At 38.3% G+C, this 18097-nt stretch overlaps 1 protein-coding gene across 3 annotated transcripts in view; it reads right to left on the reverse strand.

The window, feature by feature from the left end:
* Positions 1 to 8299: 8299 nt before the first annotated feature.
* LOC102780686 (cAMP-responsive element modulator-like) overlaps positions 8300 to 18097 on the reverse strand; it is a 15192-nt gene continuing 5394 nt past the window's right edge. For 2 of the 3 annotated variants that reach the window (XM_087831635.1, XM_087831634.1), the window contains 5 exons: positions 17018 to 17106; positions 16781 to 16917; positions 15789 to 15977; positions 9460 to 9619; positions 8300 to 9025 (listed from right to left, as the gene is read on the reverse strand). In XM_087831635.1, the coding sequence (XP_087687761.1) occupies positions 8881 to 9025; positions 9460 to 9619; positions 15789 to 15977; positions 16781 to 16917; positions 17018 to 17106 (720 nt within the window). In that variant the 3' untranslated portion in view covers positions 8300 to 8880. Of the gene's footprint in view, positions 9026 to 9459; positions 9620 to 11825; positions 12131 to 15788; positions 15978 to 16780; positions 16918 to 17017; positions 17107 to 18097 lie in introns of those variants that run through there. The other variant, XM_006807357.3, reaches the window with a different exon arrangement.

An 18097-nucleotide genomic window follows, 5' to 3' on the forward strand; every position in this document is an offset into this window, starting at 1 on the left:
TAAGAAGCAAATAGACATTTGCAGGTTTTTACAGAAATGCTGTGTAAATGAGGTGTTACACGATGGTTTGTGCCTATGTGTTAATTTTAAAGATAAATTGTCTTATTGTGACAGAATAATGCTAAATCTTTATGTTATTGTAGACCAGGTTAAATGAGGCCAAGTTCAATGATCAGATGAAAACAAGCTTTTTATAATCATTACACTCATAAGCTGTTTTTTCGTTAAAACCTTTGAAGTTCGTGTTTTTCCCAGCTCTGTGAAGCATCGGGCTATTTTGAATAAGCACAAGCGAACAATTAAAACAATTACATTTTTAAAAAAATCGTGTGTGGGTGGCTGGGAGTGAGGAGCGTGGGTGGTAGTGTTGAAATAGGGTCATCTGCTGGCCAACTCCTGGCAATGCAGGACTGTATGATACAAAAAAAACTTAAGATGGTCAACAGTCAAAGCACAATAAGACATACTCATGACCAGAGATGCGTAGTAATCTACTGTAATCTGATTACTTTTTTCAAGTAACGAGTAAAGTAAGGGATTACTATTGCAAAAACTGTCATTAGATTACCGTTACTTTCCCGTAGGAACGCTGCGTTACTAAAACCGTGATTTTTTTGCGAGAATGTCTCATGACAATGACATAAGGGAGTGCGATGTTCGTGACAACAGCTGTGTGCAGATCAACAATGGATAATATATCGAGAGAGTATGAGCGTGCAGCGTTTAAAGCGTGGAAGTACTGTCCTTACTTTGAGTTTGATTCCATAAAAAGTGACAAAAACATTAGTGTCTCTTGTGCGTGAGAAGAAAACTTCTTTTTACAGAGAAAAAAAACCCTAAACAACCACCGAGTGCACAACGCCATAATGGAAAATTCACAGAGAAACTCGCGGATTCTTCAACTGACGCTGGGGCACACCTGCACTAGGGCAAACCTCAGCCTTTCTCCTGCTTTACAGGTGAAAATAGAGCAACAAGACCGCTAGTCTTTGATTTTATTTATTTTCTGCTGTGTTTTACTTGCATCTATTTGAAAGAGTGAGTGTAAACACAAAACATATTTTATTTTATGTGCTGGAATGTGCAGAAAATAGGTTTAAATGTTAAACTAATTTCTTCAAGTCAGAGAATGGTGCATATATAAATTAATTTTTGCTTGATGCATAAAGTTAAAAGATTAAAACTGATAAAGCAAGTTTAAAAAAGAGACTTTTCCATTTGATTACATTTTGTATGATGGATTATGCAGAAAAAGTAGAATTGGGCGGAAAGATCTATCGCTTTATCACCTATTCAGGTTGTAAATCGTGTTTTTAAAAAGTAACTAAGTAATTAATTACTTTTGAAAATAAGTAATCAGTAAAGTAACGGGATTACTTTTTTGGGGAAGTAATCAGTAATTAGTTACTGATTACTTTTTTCAAGTAACTTGACCAACACTGCTCATGACTGAAATGATTTTATTAACAGGCTAAATCTTTTATTATTAAAAACAGATGATTTGAAATAGTAAACCACGCTGTCAATCATTGTGCATGTGTGATGTGAACCACATTTATGCACGTTTATGATGCATGTATACAAGAATCTAGGACAACTTTTGAGTGTGTACAATATTAACCAGTGTTTCCACCAGAGGGCAGATCAGGACCAAATTATCAACTTAAGTAGGTTATTATTTAGTCAGAAAAATCACGCTTGAAATACTTTATTACAGCAGCAGAATAGAGTTCTGCACCCAGACTCAGAGTCCAAATATGTTACATTATGAAGCGATTACGTCGGTCACGGCAGATGGCTGCTCCTCCCCGAGCCTGGTTCTCCTGGTGGTTTCTTCCTGTTAAAGGGGAGTTTTCCTTCCCAATGTCACAGAGTGCTTGTTCATAGGGGGTCATGTGACTGTTGAGATTTCTTTGACTGTACATTTCTAAAAACTTTCCTTGACAGTTAGTCCTTGGAGAACCAAATGGAGAAAGTACTCGTCATTCTCAAATAACACAGCAATTCTTTACTGGGTTACATCTTGTCAGTGATTTTTCCGTGTTATACATTTCTGCAGGTGAAAATGTAGCATCACGGTGCTGACAAAATAAGCACCTACAACCAAGCAAGATATAAGAAATAACACATCATCTGAACACAAAGGTTTAATTAAAAAAAAGTTTGACAGAGATAAAAAAGTGAGAGATAATTTATATACTTTAAATAGCAACACTTGAGATAACAAGCACTATTCCTAGCTATCAGTTGGTTGCATATCACCGAATGTCGCATCTTTCTCCAGGAATACTTTGATTTTGAAATCTCTGTTCTCCAGACGCAGTGAACATTACAAATAGCTCCTGCTCTGACTCAGTTACACATAAAAAATGAGGTAATTATTTACAACCAGTGTTGGTCAAGTTACTAGAAAAAAGTAATCAGTAACTAATTACTGACATTCCAGCACATAAAATAAAATGTTTTGTGTTTACACTCACTCTTTCAAATAGATGCAAGTAAAACACAGCAGAAAATAAATAAAATCAAAGACTAGCGGTCCTGTTGCTCTATTTTCACCTGTAAAGCAGGAGTGGCGTAGGCGGAGGTTTACGCTGGTGCAGGTGTGCTGCAGCGGTCAGTTGAAGAATCCGCGAGTTTCTCTGTGAGTTTCCCATTACGTCGTTGCGCACTCGGTGCTTGTTTAGGGGTTTTTTTTTCGCTGTAAAAATAAGTTTTCTTCCCACGCACAACGGATGCTAATGTTTTTGTCACTTTTTATGGAATCAAACTCAAAGTAAGGTCAGTACTTCCACGCTTTAAACGCTGCACGCTCATACTCTCTCCCGCACTCGATATATGATCCATTGTTGATCTGCACACAGCTGTTGTCACGAACGTCGCACTCGCTTACGTCACTGTCATGAGGCATTCTCGCAAAAAAATCACGGCTTTAGTAACGCAGTAACGCAGCGTTCCTACAGGAAAGTAACGGTAATCTAATTACCGTTTTTGCGATAGTAATCCCTTACTTTACGTGTTACTTTAAAAAGTAATCAGATTACAGTAACACGTTACAAGTAACGCGTTACTGCCCATCTCTGTTTACAAGACATTAAAAAAGGGAGAAAGAGTTGAATCGGTGTATTACTTACATCCATGTACACCAGGCCAAACTAAGATACTCATAATTTAGCACCAAATCGATGATCAGAAACATTATTTCTTTAACGTATAAAAGGTGTAGTGTTTTTGGTGCTAACATTAAAACTGGGATAAGGAAGGGATCAATATTAGAAAATCTGTAGACAAGAATTTTTTTCAGGTGCTACTTGGACAATTACTCTGTATGAAAACTGTAGAAGAGTATCACATAGATTATTTGATCGCTGTCAGTAAAATAATTTTGTTATAAAAACTGAATCGAATGTGTTTTATAAGTTCTGGTAATTTTTTTAACACATGAGGGCCATCGACATTTTTCAGAGTAAAAAAGAAAAAAATATTATTATTAGTAGTAATAGTAGTAGTATAATTATGAGAGGGTAGTTGCAGTATCGTGTACTGAACAGCAGAGGTCCGTCTTGACTTCTTCAGTGGAGGCGCTGTTCATGTTGTCATGGTAGTGGGCCCCAGTTTACTGGTAGGCAGCCAGTCTCTAGGTGGAAATTTCCACTCAAACCACACTTGACCAAAGGCCATGAAGATGTTTGAAAAGAGTGATAATGCAACATTAAATAGACTCCCACGCTTAAAAATTTCCATTTTGGTTTGTTTTTCTGTAAACAGCATAAAAGTAGGGGTCATAAACAGCTTGGCTTTAGAGTTTGGGTAAATTGTTCCACAAGTTTGACTTGGAATTTATATATTTGCTTTTTAACTAGGATGTTAATATGTGTGTTAGCTTTAAAAATATTTTTGCTGCTGCGTCGTTGGGGAGTTGCAGTCTTTTTATGCACAGCAGCGTTCAAGGTTTCCCTCGGAGGTATTTTTCTCCGATCTGCTGTGTGTGTGTGTGTGTGTGTGTGTGTGTGTGTGTGTGTGTTTGTGAGCGAGAGAGAGAATAAGAAAATGAATAACTATGGTTTTATGGTTTTTGGCAGTAAGTGTGTGTAACAGAGAGTGAAGCTGTATTTCAATAGTTGAATTGTCTGTCATTGTCATTGAAGTTGAATTCACAGTGCAGAGCACAGAATACGTGTGCATGCATAATTCATTTTGGTGAGTGTATGAGACTGCAACATATGGTATAAGGTGAAGAGATCAATCCAATTCAAATTAAAAATCACACAGAATTATCTGTGCTTTTATCACCATCAACCCCTTTGAGGTCACTGTTATATTGCTATGAGGTTGCTATGGAAACTGTCCTCATTTGCTTCCACTGTTAAGAGTAATTTCGTTCTAAAAATTTTAGTTGGCTCATGAAGCAGCTTTTCAGCTTCATTATTTGTCGGTAGTTTGTTTTTATCTTAAACAGCACACTATAAATACGTGTCTTTAGAAGAAAGGTATTATTTAAAACATTTTTTTTCTGCCCTCTTAGAAGATGTTTCTTTTTTCTTTACATTCCATCTAATGTGCTATGACGCAAATGAGGTTTATTACTTTCCAAAGAGGAACTAACCTTTGGTTTGCTTGGGGAAGCAAAATAAAAGCTGAGGTTTGTTACTCTTCAGCCTGCACATTACATAATCTGTGACCTTTAGGTGCTGGAGGAAATTTTAAACAGGTACAAACACACTGTCCATGCCAATAGTAGTTACAATAGGATATACACAAAGACAAAACTGCTACTCTTTTACAAGGAAAAGTACTACAAACCTTTAGGAATGTCTTGGTGATACAGTAGCAACATGCTTTATAACTTAGATGCTGAACTTAAGTGCAGCATCAAGATGGAGAAGGCACTGGTTGCTTGATTTGGTACATTTTAGATACAAAGGAATCACTTTAACCAACAAAAAGATGAAACGACTAACATAAAATCTGCCCTGCAACATCACTGAAAATAGACTACAACACTGAGACTAATGAGCCAAGCTGATCTTTATCACTGTGACCTTAAACTGAGCTTAGTTCAGGCAGGTCAAGCTTCGCCCACGGTCCCAGTATATCAGCTCAGCCTAGCTAATGCCTCAGCCGATCCAGTTTTGTGCATCCTGCTCCCAAATCTCATACTCCACTCGTGTTAGCCTTCTTACAGTTGTTGCTACCTCTGCAAGCCATTGTGCAGCCCTCCTCCACCCCCGCTTCCTCTTTTCACGGAGTTTTCGATTTAATCAGTGTAAAGTCCGCAGCCAGTGTTGCTGATGTTTTCATGCTCCACATGAAAGTGTAGGGAGGTCCCAGAAGAGAGCCATACCTTCAACTGTAAATTACTGCAGAAGGAAATATCAGTCTTCTTATGAGAAAAGTATGCCTGACTAGCACGAATGAATATGGCAAATATTTGCCATCAAGGCCTTTAAGTTTTATCCTTGTATTTGCTAAACTAAACACAGTACAGATGTTAACATTCAAGGCATAAGTGCTGTACTATTTGCTAACACAGCATGCCTGCGCTGCAGAGGTACATGTATGCAGTTACCTAACTGCATTGAATACTTTAGCCTTGAGGCTGAAGTATGTGTATGCCGCGTTCATATTGTGAAACTGACCTTTGTTCTATGAGGGCTTTCACAATTTTGACATACAAAAGCAGCGAAAATTACCCAACAATTCTTAAAATTATTCAAGCTACCACCCATTTTCTCCTCTCCTAAGCTAATAAAGTAATATGCTGCTTATATATGATTATTCAATTAATAATCACGCAATAATATAATATAGTTCCCTTATTTAATTTAATTTATATAGTTAAGCCCATATGTTGTTGTGCAAAGACACAGTTTTGTAGCTTTACCTTTAAACACCATAATCAGTCATTTTAAAATATTAGGACTGTTTTGCAGCTTTTGGCTGCATCTACAGTATACTTCATAATTTTTTTTTTTCATATTTATATCCTGTTCATAGCCTGTACATACTTATAGTTATAGAATATTCATAACATACTTCATACCGTGTACATTATAACAAACCATAATAGACCCATTTCTGTAATATACTTACATATCTATATTATTGCTAATATATATTGTAATATATCTATATCATGGCTAAAGCACTTCTGGATGGATGCAAACTGCATTTCGTTGCCCTGTACCTGTGACATGTGCAATGACAATAAAGTTGAATTCTATTCTATTCTAATTCATCTTTTTACTTCTATAAGCAGCCACCTCATCAATAAACTCCATCAATAAAGTACGGTGGTCCATTTCCACTTGCAGCCATACATGTGCCACAGTAGTGGCTCCATCATGTCTGAGAGACGATGTGATTCGTTTCTTATTATGAGCCGTTTCTCTCCTTCTCCATACTTTTCTCTGTCTTTATGCTACAAGTTCATCTTAGTTTCTTCTGAGCATAACCAGCAGTTTGCACCTTGTGTTTCCGTTTAAGAAGGCGCCTCTTGATAGTACACACTGACAATAATACACCTACCTCCTCGAGAAAGTCCTTCACTTGGTTAATGTTGCGATGTTGTTTTTCTTAACCGTGGAAATGATTCTGTCATCATGCACCTTATTTGACTTCAGGCCTTATGGCTACTCCTAAAGTTCCTGCTTTCTCTCGGATGTTTATTTATTTGTTTTTACTCTATTTTCCAGCTTAATGACGGCCTCCCTCACTTGCATTAACATCTCTGTGGCCCTTATATTTAAAGTTACAGTGACCAGCTATAAGTTAGAAATTCAACAGTGTGAATAAACTTCAGATTGTCTGCTTCACTTGTCATAAAACATGAGGGAACAGGCTTCCCCTGGTCATGAAGCCATGTGTCAGTCAACTGTCCAATGAATTTTGAGCCTCTAATTGTCTGCACTTCAATTACATATAAGTTGTTTTGGTGTACAGTGGCAAAACCACAAAAATTGTGGCTTTGTCCGACAATTTATGGACCTGTAAAGTGCGGATTTATCTTGCACAGCTTTAACTGCACTAACATAAGATGGCTTCAGTGTTGAGGGAGTTTCATCAGCAGTATGTGAGCTAAACATTATCACACAATCCATGTCACATTTGTATATTTTATTAGATAAACAAAAATATTTTTTTTACAATTCAAATAAGGAAGTACGTCAACAACAGAACACCTGGTAGAAGACTGAGCCATTTAAAACAGCAAAAACTAAGTGCAGAAAATATTCAGCTCATCTGATATTAAAGAAATAGAGATATAGAAGGCCTGGATGTTTTCCTTTCATAGAATTTAAAAGAATGGGCGCACGTCTGAGATCACAAACAGTAGCAGACTGTTTGGGTGGCAGCTATCAAGACTGATACTGTTATGACTGAGTTAGTCAGTGGGTAGATCCCTTACTGTTACTTAAAGAGCTTTGGCAGCCGCATTGTAACAGATGTCAGGGTCTGCTACTCAGAGGAATGCTCTTTTGTGCATTTGTCTACATTCTTCTTAGAAAATCAAATATTTTAATGAAGTATAATCAGGGAAACAATGCGAGCTACAACAGAAACAGAGAAAGCTTTTACACATATTACCAGAAACATGAACACAAAATGATACATTATTTGAGAAAGAATATTTTTACAAAAAAAAGACAAAAGAATTGGCATTACCCTTTAAACAGAGCATTTTAATATTACAATAAGCCATAAATACAGTTTTATTCCAAAATGGATATTCAAAAAGGTATTTAACAGCAGACCAAAACAGTTATTCTTGGGGCCATAGTCAATGTAAAATGATTGTTTACAAATTTGATATTTCAATTTTTAAAACATACAACAACTATCTTTGTAGAATATATACGTTTTTATGTGAAATCAGAATCAGACGACTTTATTTATCCCCAAGGGGGATAAATTCAGGTAACGGCAATATAATATAAACTCTAATATCTACACGTGTCCTTGGTTACTTTCTGTGCTTTGTCCAAAGTCCAACTGTGCTCTTTTGTTTCACTTCAAGTACTGTAACGTCACTACAGTAATGCAAAAATAAAGATTGTTTTGAACATTATTTGATTCTTTGAAACTATACTGTGATTCAGATAATGCCTCTCTCTATATTAGTATGAAATAGATTTTGTGAATCTGTGCAAACGCAACCAAACGCAAATGGATTTTTATCTTGATTTCATTGACTTTACCAGTGTTTTCTTTAAAAAAAATCTCTTTGAAAAGATCTTTTGTAACAAACTAACAATGACGAAAATCCACTTTACAGACAAAATGCTTGATAAATTCTTTCTTTTCTTTTTTTTTTTTAACCGCATGAAGGAATGCAATGACCAAAAACAGAAGCATAAATAACACATAATCAGGTAAACACACTTTGAATTGCCTTGTCGCAGTGCTGATGGATCTGCGTAGCAGCTCGTCTGACCTCCGAGAAACATGCTGGTTGCGGGACCTGGCTGACCCCTCGAAGGATTTTTCGGAATTGCCATAAATGAGCGGCACATTTTCAGGAAACACCTGTATTTCCTCTTCCTGTTCCTCTTCTTCAGCCGGCTCTCATTGGTTAGCCTCGCTCGTGCGCAACAGCAACAGCAAACACAATGTGTACGACACTTCAGTCTTCACATGCAAAGAGCACAAGATAAGAACAAGAGCGAAACTGGCAAGCTCAAGCTATTTGACTTCCCTACGACACTTCTGAAATTTGGCGTGAATCAGGCCTGAGTGAGCAGAGAATAAAAGACGATGAAAGTAGTTTTTGTTCCAGAGTCTTTTCTTCTTTCTTTTTTGGGTTTTTTTTGTTTTGTTTTGTCTTATTTTGCTGTAGAAGTTTGTAAACTGTCTTCAGCCCATGACCACAAACAGCCACTGCTACTCAGCTTTGTGGCAGTAAATGTCCTTTAGTGCTTTTAGCTCTTCAATCAAGGTCTTGTTTTGGTTTTCCAACACAGCCACACGGTTTTCCAGACATTTGACATACTCTTTCTTTTTCCTGCGGCACTCACGAGCTGCTTCCCTGAGGAGGAAATGGAGGAAAAATTTGGATGAGTCTCCAGATGAAAATATAATATAAGAGTCAAGACAAGTCTGCACAATCCATAAGCAAAACAATGTCTGAGGCTTTTGAGTTTGAGTTTCATGAGTTCATGAATCTGTTTACGTAGAGATTCGCTGCAGTGTTTCGTTTTCAAATTTTTTAAAAAATCTGCCGATCACCTACAAAAGCAGAAATCTTTAGCTTTGACCTTTTGTGAATAGTCACTTTGACACAAAGTGTGAACAGCAACCTCCAGACATGCACAATAACGCTTCAGTCAAAGTTTCCAATATGCATGAATTAGGGGGTCCCCAACATTTATTCCCTTGCTTGCTTGCAATCATATTTCCATTACTGACAAGGAATGATCTTACACCTCAAATACAATCTCTTACTTCTACTTCAGCTCCTACCTGTTTTTCATCAGGCGGACCTCCCTCTTGCGGGTGATCTCCTCGGCGTGCTGTGATGAGGGGCTCTGCATGCTGCCTGGAGACGCAGCCATTACAATGCTCTGAGCCAGGCCCGAGTTTGGTGAACGAAGCTGGTAGGCGGGGATGTCTCCAGTAGCGGCTGTAGACGAATACAGACGAAAGAATAGGAGATCAAGATTCTGCAACCTTTTACTTTTTGTAGATCTTTGTTGTCTTTATATTTTCCTCATAAAAACTCTAAATCTGTACAAGAATCTTTACCTGCTTCATTTATCCTTATACCATCAGACTAACACAGAATACAAAATGTTGCATTTTTTTTAAAGAAAAATTCTTGAGGTGTGTCCTAACATTATGCTGTACTTATTATTTTATTACATTAAAAGCAGGAATTAAGAGCTCTAATAAAAAGATGCTGGCTCAAACAAACTTCAAAACTTTGCTGCTGAAATACAAAGTCAAGCAGTTCCCACTTCTGAGGGATACTAAGCAACACAGCAAGTGCCATAAAGTCTATTTCTGTTCCTTTTATGCAGACATTATTAAGATCTGCTTTTGTTTTTACTTAATTTGCCCTCATAAATTGTGAATTTATGCTCTAGGACCAGAGGTAAGTGTGTTTAACCATAGGAACTAAAGGTCAGAGGCCTGCTGTGTCCAAATACTCTAAAACAGCGGTCCCCAACCTTTTTTGCGCCACGGACCGGTTTATGCCCGACAATATTTTCATGGACCGGCCTTTAAGGTGTCGTGGATAAATACAACAAAATACAACTAGTACCGGTACCGAAAAAAAAGATTTATTCATAACACACCTGAAAAGACCCAGGAAAACCGAGTTAACGATAAAAACGATAACAAAATAACGCTGAAAAATGATAAAAACCCTGAAAACCATACATTTCACACCTGAGCCTCAACTCTCGCGGCGCGGTACCAAACGACTCACGGACTGGTACCGGTCCGAGGCCTGGGGGTTGGGGACCGCTGCTCTAAAACACCTTCGGTCCTGCTATTGCTAATATAATGCAATGTAACTTTATAGCCTGAAGCGGCGCAGAATAAACAACTTGTTATCAGACTGTCCAATCTAAATAAGCTGCTCACCGTTTGATTTTTGAATAGAGAGTCATTATTGCCTTTATATTATACTAACATTTACTGAAACATATGATAAACTGCAAACAATATGACTGCGTTTATTCTCAGTAGAATAAACCCATAAGTTTAGTTTGTTTCCTCACAAGATCTGGTATCACTCTAACGAGATAACAGCACTTGCATTTGGGAGGTGACGTTTTTGTAAACCACTGTGTGCTACTGATAACTGGTAGCCTCTTGAATTCTTAAAAGAAAGTGATGCTAATTCTGGAAAAGGCTGAAAAAACAAAGCGATTCTGTGGATGTGGTTTATGAGCTGTTTGATTTGAGTCATCACTTTCATGACTCAACTGTGTGCTGCTCTGCCTGCTGCCTCGTAACATTTCACCCTCTCGTTTTCACTTTGTTCCTGAGAAGTTTCATTGCTCTGCCCTGACCTGCTGTTCACACACACACACACACACACACACACACACACTCATTCAGAGAGAGACACAGCAGGTGCGAACACACAAACACGCACAGACACACAGAGCGTCTGTCTCTTTTTCTCTCATTGTGATAACAGAGTGACTCGGGCTGTGCTGACGTCAGTGCGTGCGTCTCACTTGCCCGTTTGCATTCTCTCTTCCCTGCCTGGCTTCTGTTCCAGGAAACTGGAGTGACGTCAAACCCCCAACTATCTTACCACCCCCTCCCCACCTCTCCCTTACTTATTACCCCCTCCCTGCCTGTCTGCCCAACAACCACTGTAGCGATTAAAAGACTGTGTGTGTGCGCGTGTGTGTGTGAACATACTCGCAACAGCGAGAAAGAGTCTGAATGGAGCAACGCTGAGCATACTAACTAAATGCTTGTTTACTTGCTAGATCTGAATTCAACCCTGAACTGTCATGAGTGTTTTTCCTGTTTTGCAACTGCAAGGACACCGGTATGATCTGTGTAAAGACTCACCTTCCCTTTCACAAGGCATGAAATTGAAAGTCGAGTAAAAGTAATTTCAATTTCATAAATATGCCCCTGAATGCAAAAGCTTCTGCTCTCACAGTTTACTGAATAAAAGAGATCCTCTTACAATTAGAAGCTCCAAATACCAAAAGCATATTTTTAAGAGGACTTACATTCAGGTATAATTAGAGCTAGACATCAAATCAAAACATGCACAAATATCTCTCGAAAAAGCACAGAGAAAAGAGTCAGAGTGTTGCAGAGAACACATTATTAAACATGTGAAGAAGCTCTACCTGACTCAGTCTCATCCCCAGTTACAGCCATCTCTGGTTTCCAATAATCCAGCACCACGGCAGAGAGACACCTCACTACGAAAACTCTCCTCTACCACTATCCTTTTCTGCTTTACTTAAATCTCCTTTGCTCCCGCTTCTCCTTTCCTCTCAGCTCTCTGTATCAGAGTGCTCACTTGCCAACTTTACAGCCTGATTACAATTACAGGCATTGACATCACAATGACATCACTACTGCCCGCTGAAGTCAGTAAAACACCCTGGATTAGAGTTCCTCCCACCCTCCCCTCCTGCAGAGGAGTAACTGAAGTACAGAAACACAATGTGAGCCAGGCAGGAACGGAGGGAGGGAGGGAGGGAGGGAGGCAGGGAAGGCGGGGAGCTAATGGGGGGAGGGCAGTAGCTGAGGGGGTGTATTTTTAGCTCCAGTGACGCAACTAGAGCGACACTCAACAAACAAGAGGATATTGTGTCCCAAGCGGCTGCCATGCAAACTGTTGAGCTCCCTGATTCAAGTTGTGTGTGTGTGTGTGTGTGTGTGTGTGTCTGTGTGTCTGTGTGTGTGTCTGTGTGTGTGTTTTGGAAAGTGTTAAGGAAGTAAGAAAATAGTAAACATGGATAATGAAGGTTTTACATTTTTTTTCAAGTTTAAGCAAACGTCCATTACTTATCCTGCTGAATTCTACAAAACAGTTATTTAACCAAACCTGTGAAAACAATATTAACCACTTAGTTGCCTGACAGGTCTTTGGTGGGAAAATCAGCAGCCAGGATGGAAAGGACGTGAGTGAAATTTATGGTATTACTAATTAGGAGGATCATGCATTATTTTTATTTTTTTTTTTTTATTTGACAATTCTTGGCACTGTCACAGCTCAGCCTAACATTTGCAGGGCTTTTACTTTAGACAGAAACCTGCACTCTAACTCCTGGTAATATCGAGAAAAGAATACCAGAGGAACGAAAATAAAAACAGCAAGCAACATTGATTATTGTTGGTTAACCATTGATTCAAAAAGGGAAACTCTGAACCTCTTAGTCATAGCAACATGCGTAAAAAATGTTGCTATGACTTTTCACCATGGTTAAAACAATCCTGATTAACTATTAGTACATCCACAGCCCTGCTGCTGAGCAGCTCGATTAGCTTTGTTGTTAATACAGAGCTCTTCAGCTGGAAGGAACAAATTAGCCCGAGCACATAGGTGGTTCTGTTTGTGCCAGCTGGATATGGACTTATGGACTGATAAGGTAAATAACACAGTGTCAGACAGAGTTACTGAGTTACTGAAAAGGCACCTACACGAACTGAAACCTGACCACTAATATGAGACATTCATCAGCTATTACGCTGCAAAACTATCGGTTATGATCATAGGGTATGAAACACGATGTCAGTGCATGTGACTCTGTGAAAATACACAACGAACAGTCCCTGAAAAGCAGAGTATGAAGTAACGAATTACAAATACTGTTTCAGGTATCTGTACTTTAATTGTAGTTTTTTTCCTGACAACTTTTTACTTTTACTCTTTCTACTTCTTACATTTTCAAAACCGGCTCATTACTTTTGCTTTAATGCATCAGAGGGGAGTTACTATTTCACGTCACTCCGGGCCTTCAAACATCAAACCGATTTGAACCTGCTATTTGAACTGCAAATTTAAAGCTTACATGTAAGTCCTCATGCTTTTACATCAGATAAAGGTTGGTCACATGTAACATTATGTCTTCTTCATGTTGCAAAACCTGCTGCAAAACAAACTGAGGTAGACTATCTGTGTTATTTAAAGGTTGCATGGAAATATGTTATTGCGGGATAAACAGGTTAAACCCCACATCTACTGTTCTTCTGTTTAGAGTCAAAGTCACCCTCTACAGTGCAGGCAACAGAAAGCAGAGGCATTTTCTTTTATTTCCTTAATTTTTTCTGCTCACTTTCTGCTAATCTGATTCAAGATAAGAATATTTATAAGAATGAAATTTTAGACTAAAATAAATCACTAATATTATATTCTTATTACATCAATATGGCAAGTTTCAGTTAGCTTTGCATAAAAGTAGCTGGTAGAAATGTCCTTTAAAGAGATACTTTTTACTTTCTTACTTTGAGTAAATTTCAGAGCCTGTACTTTTTCACTTTTACTTGAGTAAACAAGTGGAATCACTACTTCATCTTTTACTGGATTTTTTAACAATAGTATCTGCACTTCTACTTAGGTACAGACTTTCTGTACTTTTGGAACCTCTGCTGATAAGTCAAGCGCATGGGTGAGTGCTACTTTGATCTTATCATTGACTGTAAATCAAACTGGAACTTCACCTTCTAATTAACATGTTTCGGATGTTCTGAATGCAATTATTTTCTTAAAGCGTCAATTCTCAAACCACAGATTTACTATTATGAACAAGTCAATGAGAGTAAATGCATGGGTTAGTTCGCCTTTTGTGTGTTCATCTTAATATCAGCAAAAAATGATCAGATATTGAAAACTTCCCTCGTCCTAACTAGCTTAAAATTAAAAGTCAGCAGTTTTATCCAGTTAACTTCAGGTTAACAAGTGCTGAGCACAACCAGCTCCTTCACAGATAACAACTTGATTCTGTTCTTTTTCCTATTCATTACTTTGATCTTCAGGTTAAAGGGTTTAGTTTGCATGGTGTTGAGGCTGAAGTGCAACATCAGAAAGACAGTTGTAGCTGAATTTCAAAAATGACATGAAAGAAAGACAGATTTTTTTTTAAACCCAATGAAAACAGGAGCCCACTCAAGGTGGTTCAGGGTATTTACTGATGATGACAGAAGTAGCAGGGGGGGAATTCTTCAGTATGCAGAGCTATACTCTCTTCTTAGATTCACTCAAACACTGCAAAACGGACTAGCCAGCACTTCATGGTGCAAAAAGATACTACTCCAAACCATACTGCAAGACCAACCCAAGAGTTTATCAAGCAAAGAAATGGGACATTGTTCAATGGACGAGTCAGTCACCTGATCTCAACCCAACAGAGCATCCTGTTCAGTTAAATACGAAACTAAATGCAGAAAGATCCACAAACAAGCAGAAACTGAAGGCTGTTGTTATAGATGACTACAGAGCATCTCAAGGGAAGAAACACATCATCTGGTAATGTCCATAGTTTTAGACTCCAGGCAGTCATTAACCCTTTGTCCAAAAAACCAAAACTGACCTATTCGTGTCCTTCAACAGGTACCAGAGGCTTCAAGTTCTGCCAGACAACAGTGATAAGCTCTTTGCTGAGCTATGTGTTACTTTCGATATGAAGCAAGAGATTAAACCTGACAACACGACATGGTCAACAGCAGCTGGACAGAGAGATATCTTAGCTAAAGAAGAAAGAGAGTGTCTTGGAGTAGAGCAGATGAGTAAGCCTTCACCACATCTTGATGAATTCAAGCACTTACTCAGAACAAATAATCATCTTTTTGGTGCTTTGAAGATGAAACTGCAGCTGTGTTCAAAGTAAGAAATGAACTTGAGGCAATTTTTTACAAACTTGCTTAAGAAATCACTGAAAGTAAAAGACGAATATATTGCACAATGAATCCAAGTGGTGTGGACACATTTGTGGAACGTAATGGAAATCCTAATGGAAACTTTAATATTGCAGAGTTATGAATCTCAAATGTTTTTTGAGACACAATTTACTGTCTGTAGGACGAATTACTTTCACAAAGGGTCTTGCATGTTTTCACTGAGAAACATCCCATAATTTGAGTCCTTAATCCCACGATGTCAGATGGGGATTACCATATTATTATTTTTTTTACACAGATTTTGATCTCTGCTATCATTTATGGCTTATATCTGTAGAGAAAATAAATTTAAAAAATCTGAGGTGCCGTTAGAAAAAGCCAAAACATTCAATATTTACACCCCAACATGTATGCTGCTGTTTCGTAAGGGATGTTTCTGATATAAATTCAAAGTTGCACCCTACCTTGGATGAGTACCTGTCCTCCCTGGATAAAGAGCTGCTGTGGAGAATCTCCAGGCTGAGCTGCACACTGTAAGACAGCGGCTCCAGGCTGTGGGGTGGGACTACTTGTGACTGGCAGGTTGTGGACCCCCTGTAGACCTGGAACTCCAGGGCTGGACAACTGGATGGCTCTCCCTTGGGTGATTGCAACTGTGTAGGGGATTTCATGAAGTTAGAATGAAGAAATAGTAACATCTAATGCTTGAAATTTGATTTTCTCTGCTCCAATAGCTCACAGAGCTTTATGGTCCTAACAGGAGCCATAAACCTCTATAGGCTATTGGAGAGCATTTTCTCTAAACGACTTAGATAATTATTAAGTTAACCCACTGTGAACACTTAAAGCTTCCAAATGTGTACACAGGAAGGAAAGGAATACCTTTGCTAATCTCTTCAAGCAATGAAATAATTCCTGTAATTGCATGTACCCAATGAACTGATTACACGCAACAATCTTGAGCCACCCTCACTTCTTTATATTTTCTGGGAAACATTTAAAACATGAATGGGAATTTGGTACACAAGGCTAAAACAGAGTTTTTACAAATTTAACAAATTTGAAAATCAATATTTGGTATGACCGCCTTTGTTCTTCAGCACAGCCTGTACTCTCTTAGGCAAGCTTTCTTTGAATTTCTTTTAACAGACTTCATGAAGCGTTCCCCATAGCTCATAGGTCAGTGTTAAGTGGCTTCATGAAGAAAGAAAGAAACAGAAATGGTCAGGAACAAGGACTGGATTGAAAAGAAGTGAAAAAGCTGCCAATATCTAAAGTAAATGCCTGGACAACTATTACTCAAGACCACTTTAAAAATTACAGGCTCCTTGGAAGCACGGTATAAATAGTGAAGTGTGGCTAAAACGTTTTTGCACAGTTCTGGAAATGTATGTGCCAGAGCAGAAAATGCTAAAGATGACTCTATAGTGAGTGGGCCATTCTCGTGTGTACTGACTGTATTGTCCTGAGCTGGTCTGGTAGATGGAGGTTGGCACTGTGGGGGAGTTGGAAACTGGCACTTCATCCTCCGTCTTTTCCTCTTCAATTTTAGGAACTGCCGGTGAGTTGGAGGAAAGCTCATTCAAAATTTTCCTGCCAAACAAAATAAAGTATTTTCATAAAGACCTTTTAACACTAGCAGACTTTTTATGAACATATGTCACAATTTAGCTTACTCTTCATATCCTCTCACCAATATGATGGACGCCTGGAGAGAAGCTCCCGCCTTTTCTGTGTGTCTGTTACTGACTCGTCATCCTCCAGTTCTGCTACAGTAGCAATCTGAGCAAAAAGCAGGCAGTAATTAATAGTGATGAGTAATCCACATTGTTTTCTTTTTTAAATTATTTTGGCAACATCATTTGTGCTAAATGTTGTCACTGCGTTGGTGTATCTTTCCACACACTGTCTTTTGTGGAACACTGGGAGGTGTTTGTGAGAGACAAAGATGACGTCAAAGAAAGAATTTGAGCAGCATTTTTTCAAGCCCTACTCTTTTCAATGCATTGCGTGTCACAATAGACAATAACTGTACTCCGCAAAAGTCTTGCCAATATTGATTTCTTTATAGTTTTCCAGGGAAAATTATGTATTGAAGTGTGCAAATATATATGGAAATACAGTATAGAAGGCAAAAACTGAGTTTTTACATTTCTAACAAGCTTGAAAACTCTTAGCAAAAGCTTTTTTGTAGCTTCTTTAAGTCTCCAGGCTTCTTAAAGGACATTCAAAGTTCTTTTTTTAGATATTTGCTTCTTGGTCACAATGATCCAACACCGCCTCAGTAATATTGAGGTCTTAGCTCTGGGGAGGCTAATCCATGATATTGATTCATTGTGTCTTTTTCCATCCAGTTATGTTTTACTCCATTGGCAGTGTATAGAGAGGTACTAGTCTGCATTCTTAATTCCAACAATTTTCACAAAATCCCCAACACCACTGACTGACATGCAGTCCTAAACCATGACACACACTCACTGTTGTCCCTCTCTCTTGACCTCCTCCGCACATATTGATTATGATTTTAACCAAAAATGTCAAATTTGGATTCATCACTCTGTAAGACTCGCCATGTTGATTTTCAACCAAGCTCTTGTGCAATCTTGCATAACTGGGCTATTTCTTCCTGCTTCCCTTCCTTAAGATTGGCCCAATTCTTCCACTGAGACATTTCTGATGAGGCTTAAAGTGACAGTAGATGGGTCAACTGGAAGGCCTGATGCATTTCCTAAGGACATGAATAGATTTTTTAGGCCTTTTTTTGTCCTCCATC

This window comes from Neolamprologus brichardi, chromosome 18, assembly GCF_056152115.1.
Source record: "Neolamprologus brichardi isolate AB-2024 chromosome 18, ASM5615211v1, whole genome shotgun sequence".
In the NCBI taxonomy this organism is placed as follows: Eukaryota; Metazoa; Chordata; class Actinopteri; order Cichliformes; family Cichlidae; genus Neolamprologus; species Neolamprologus brichardi.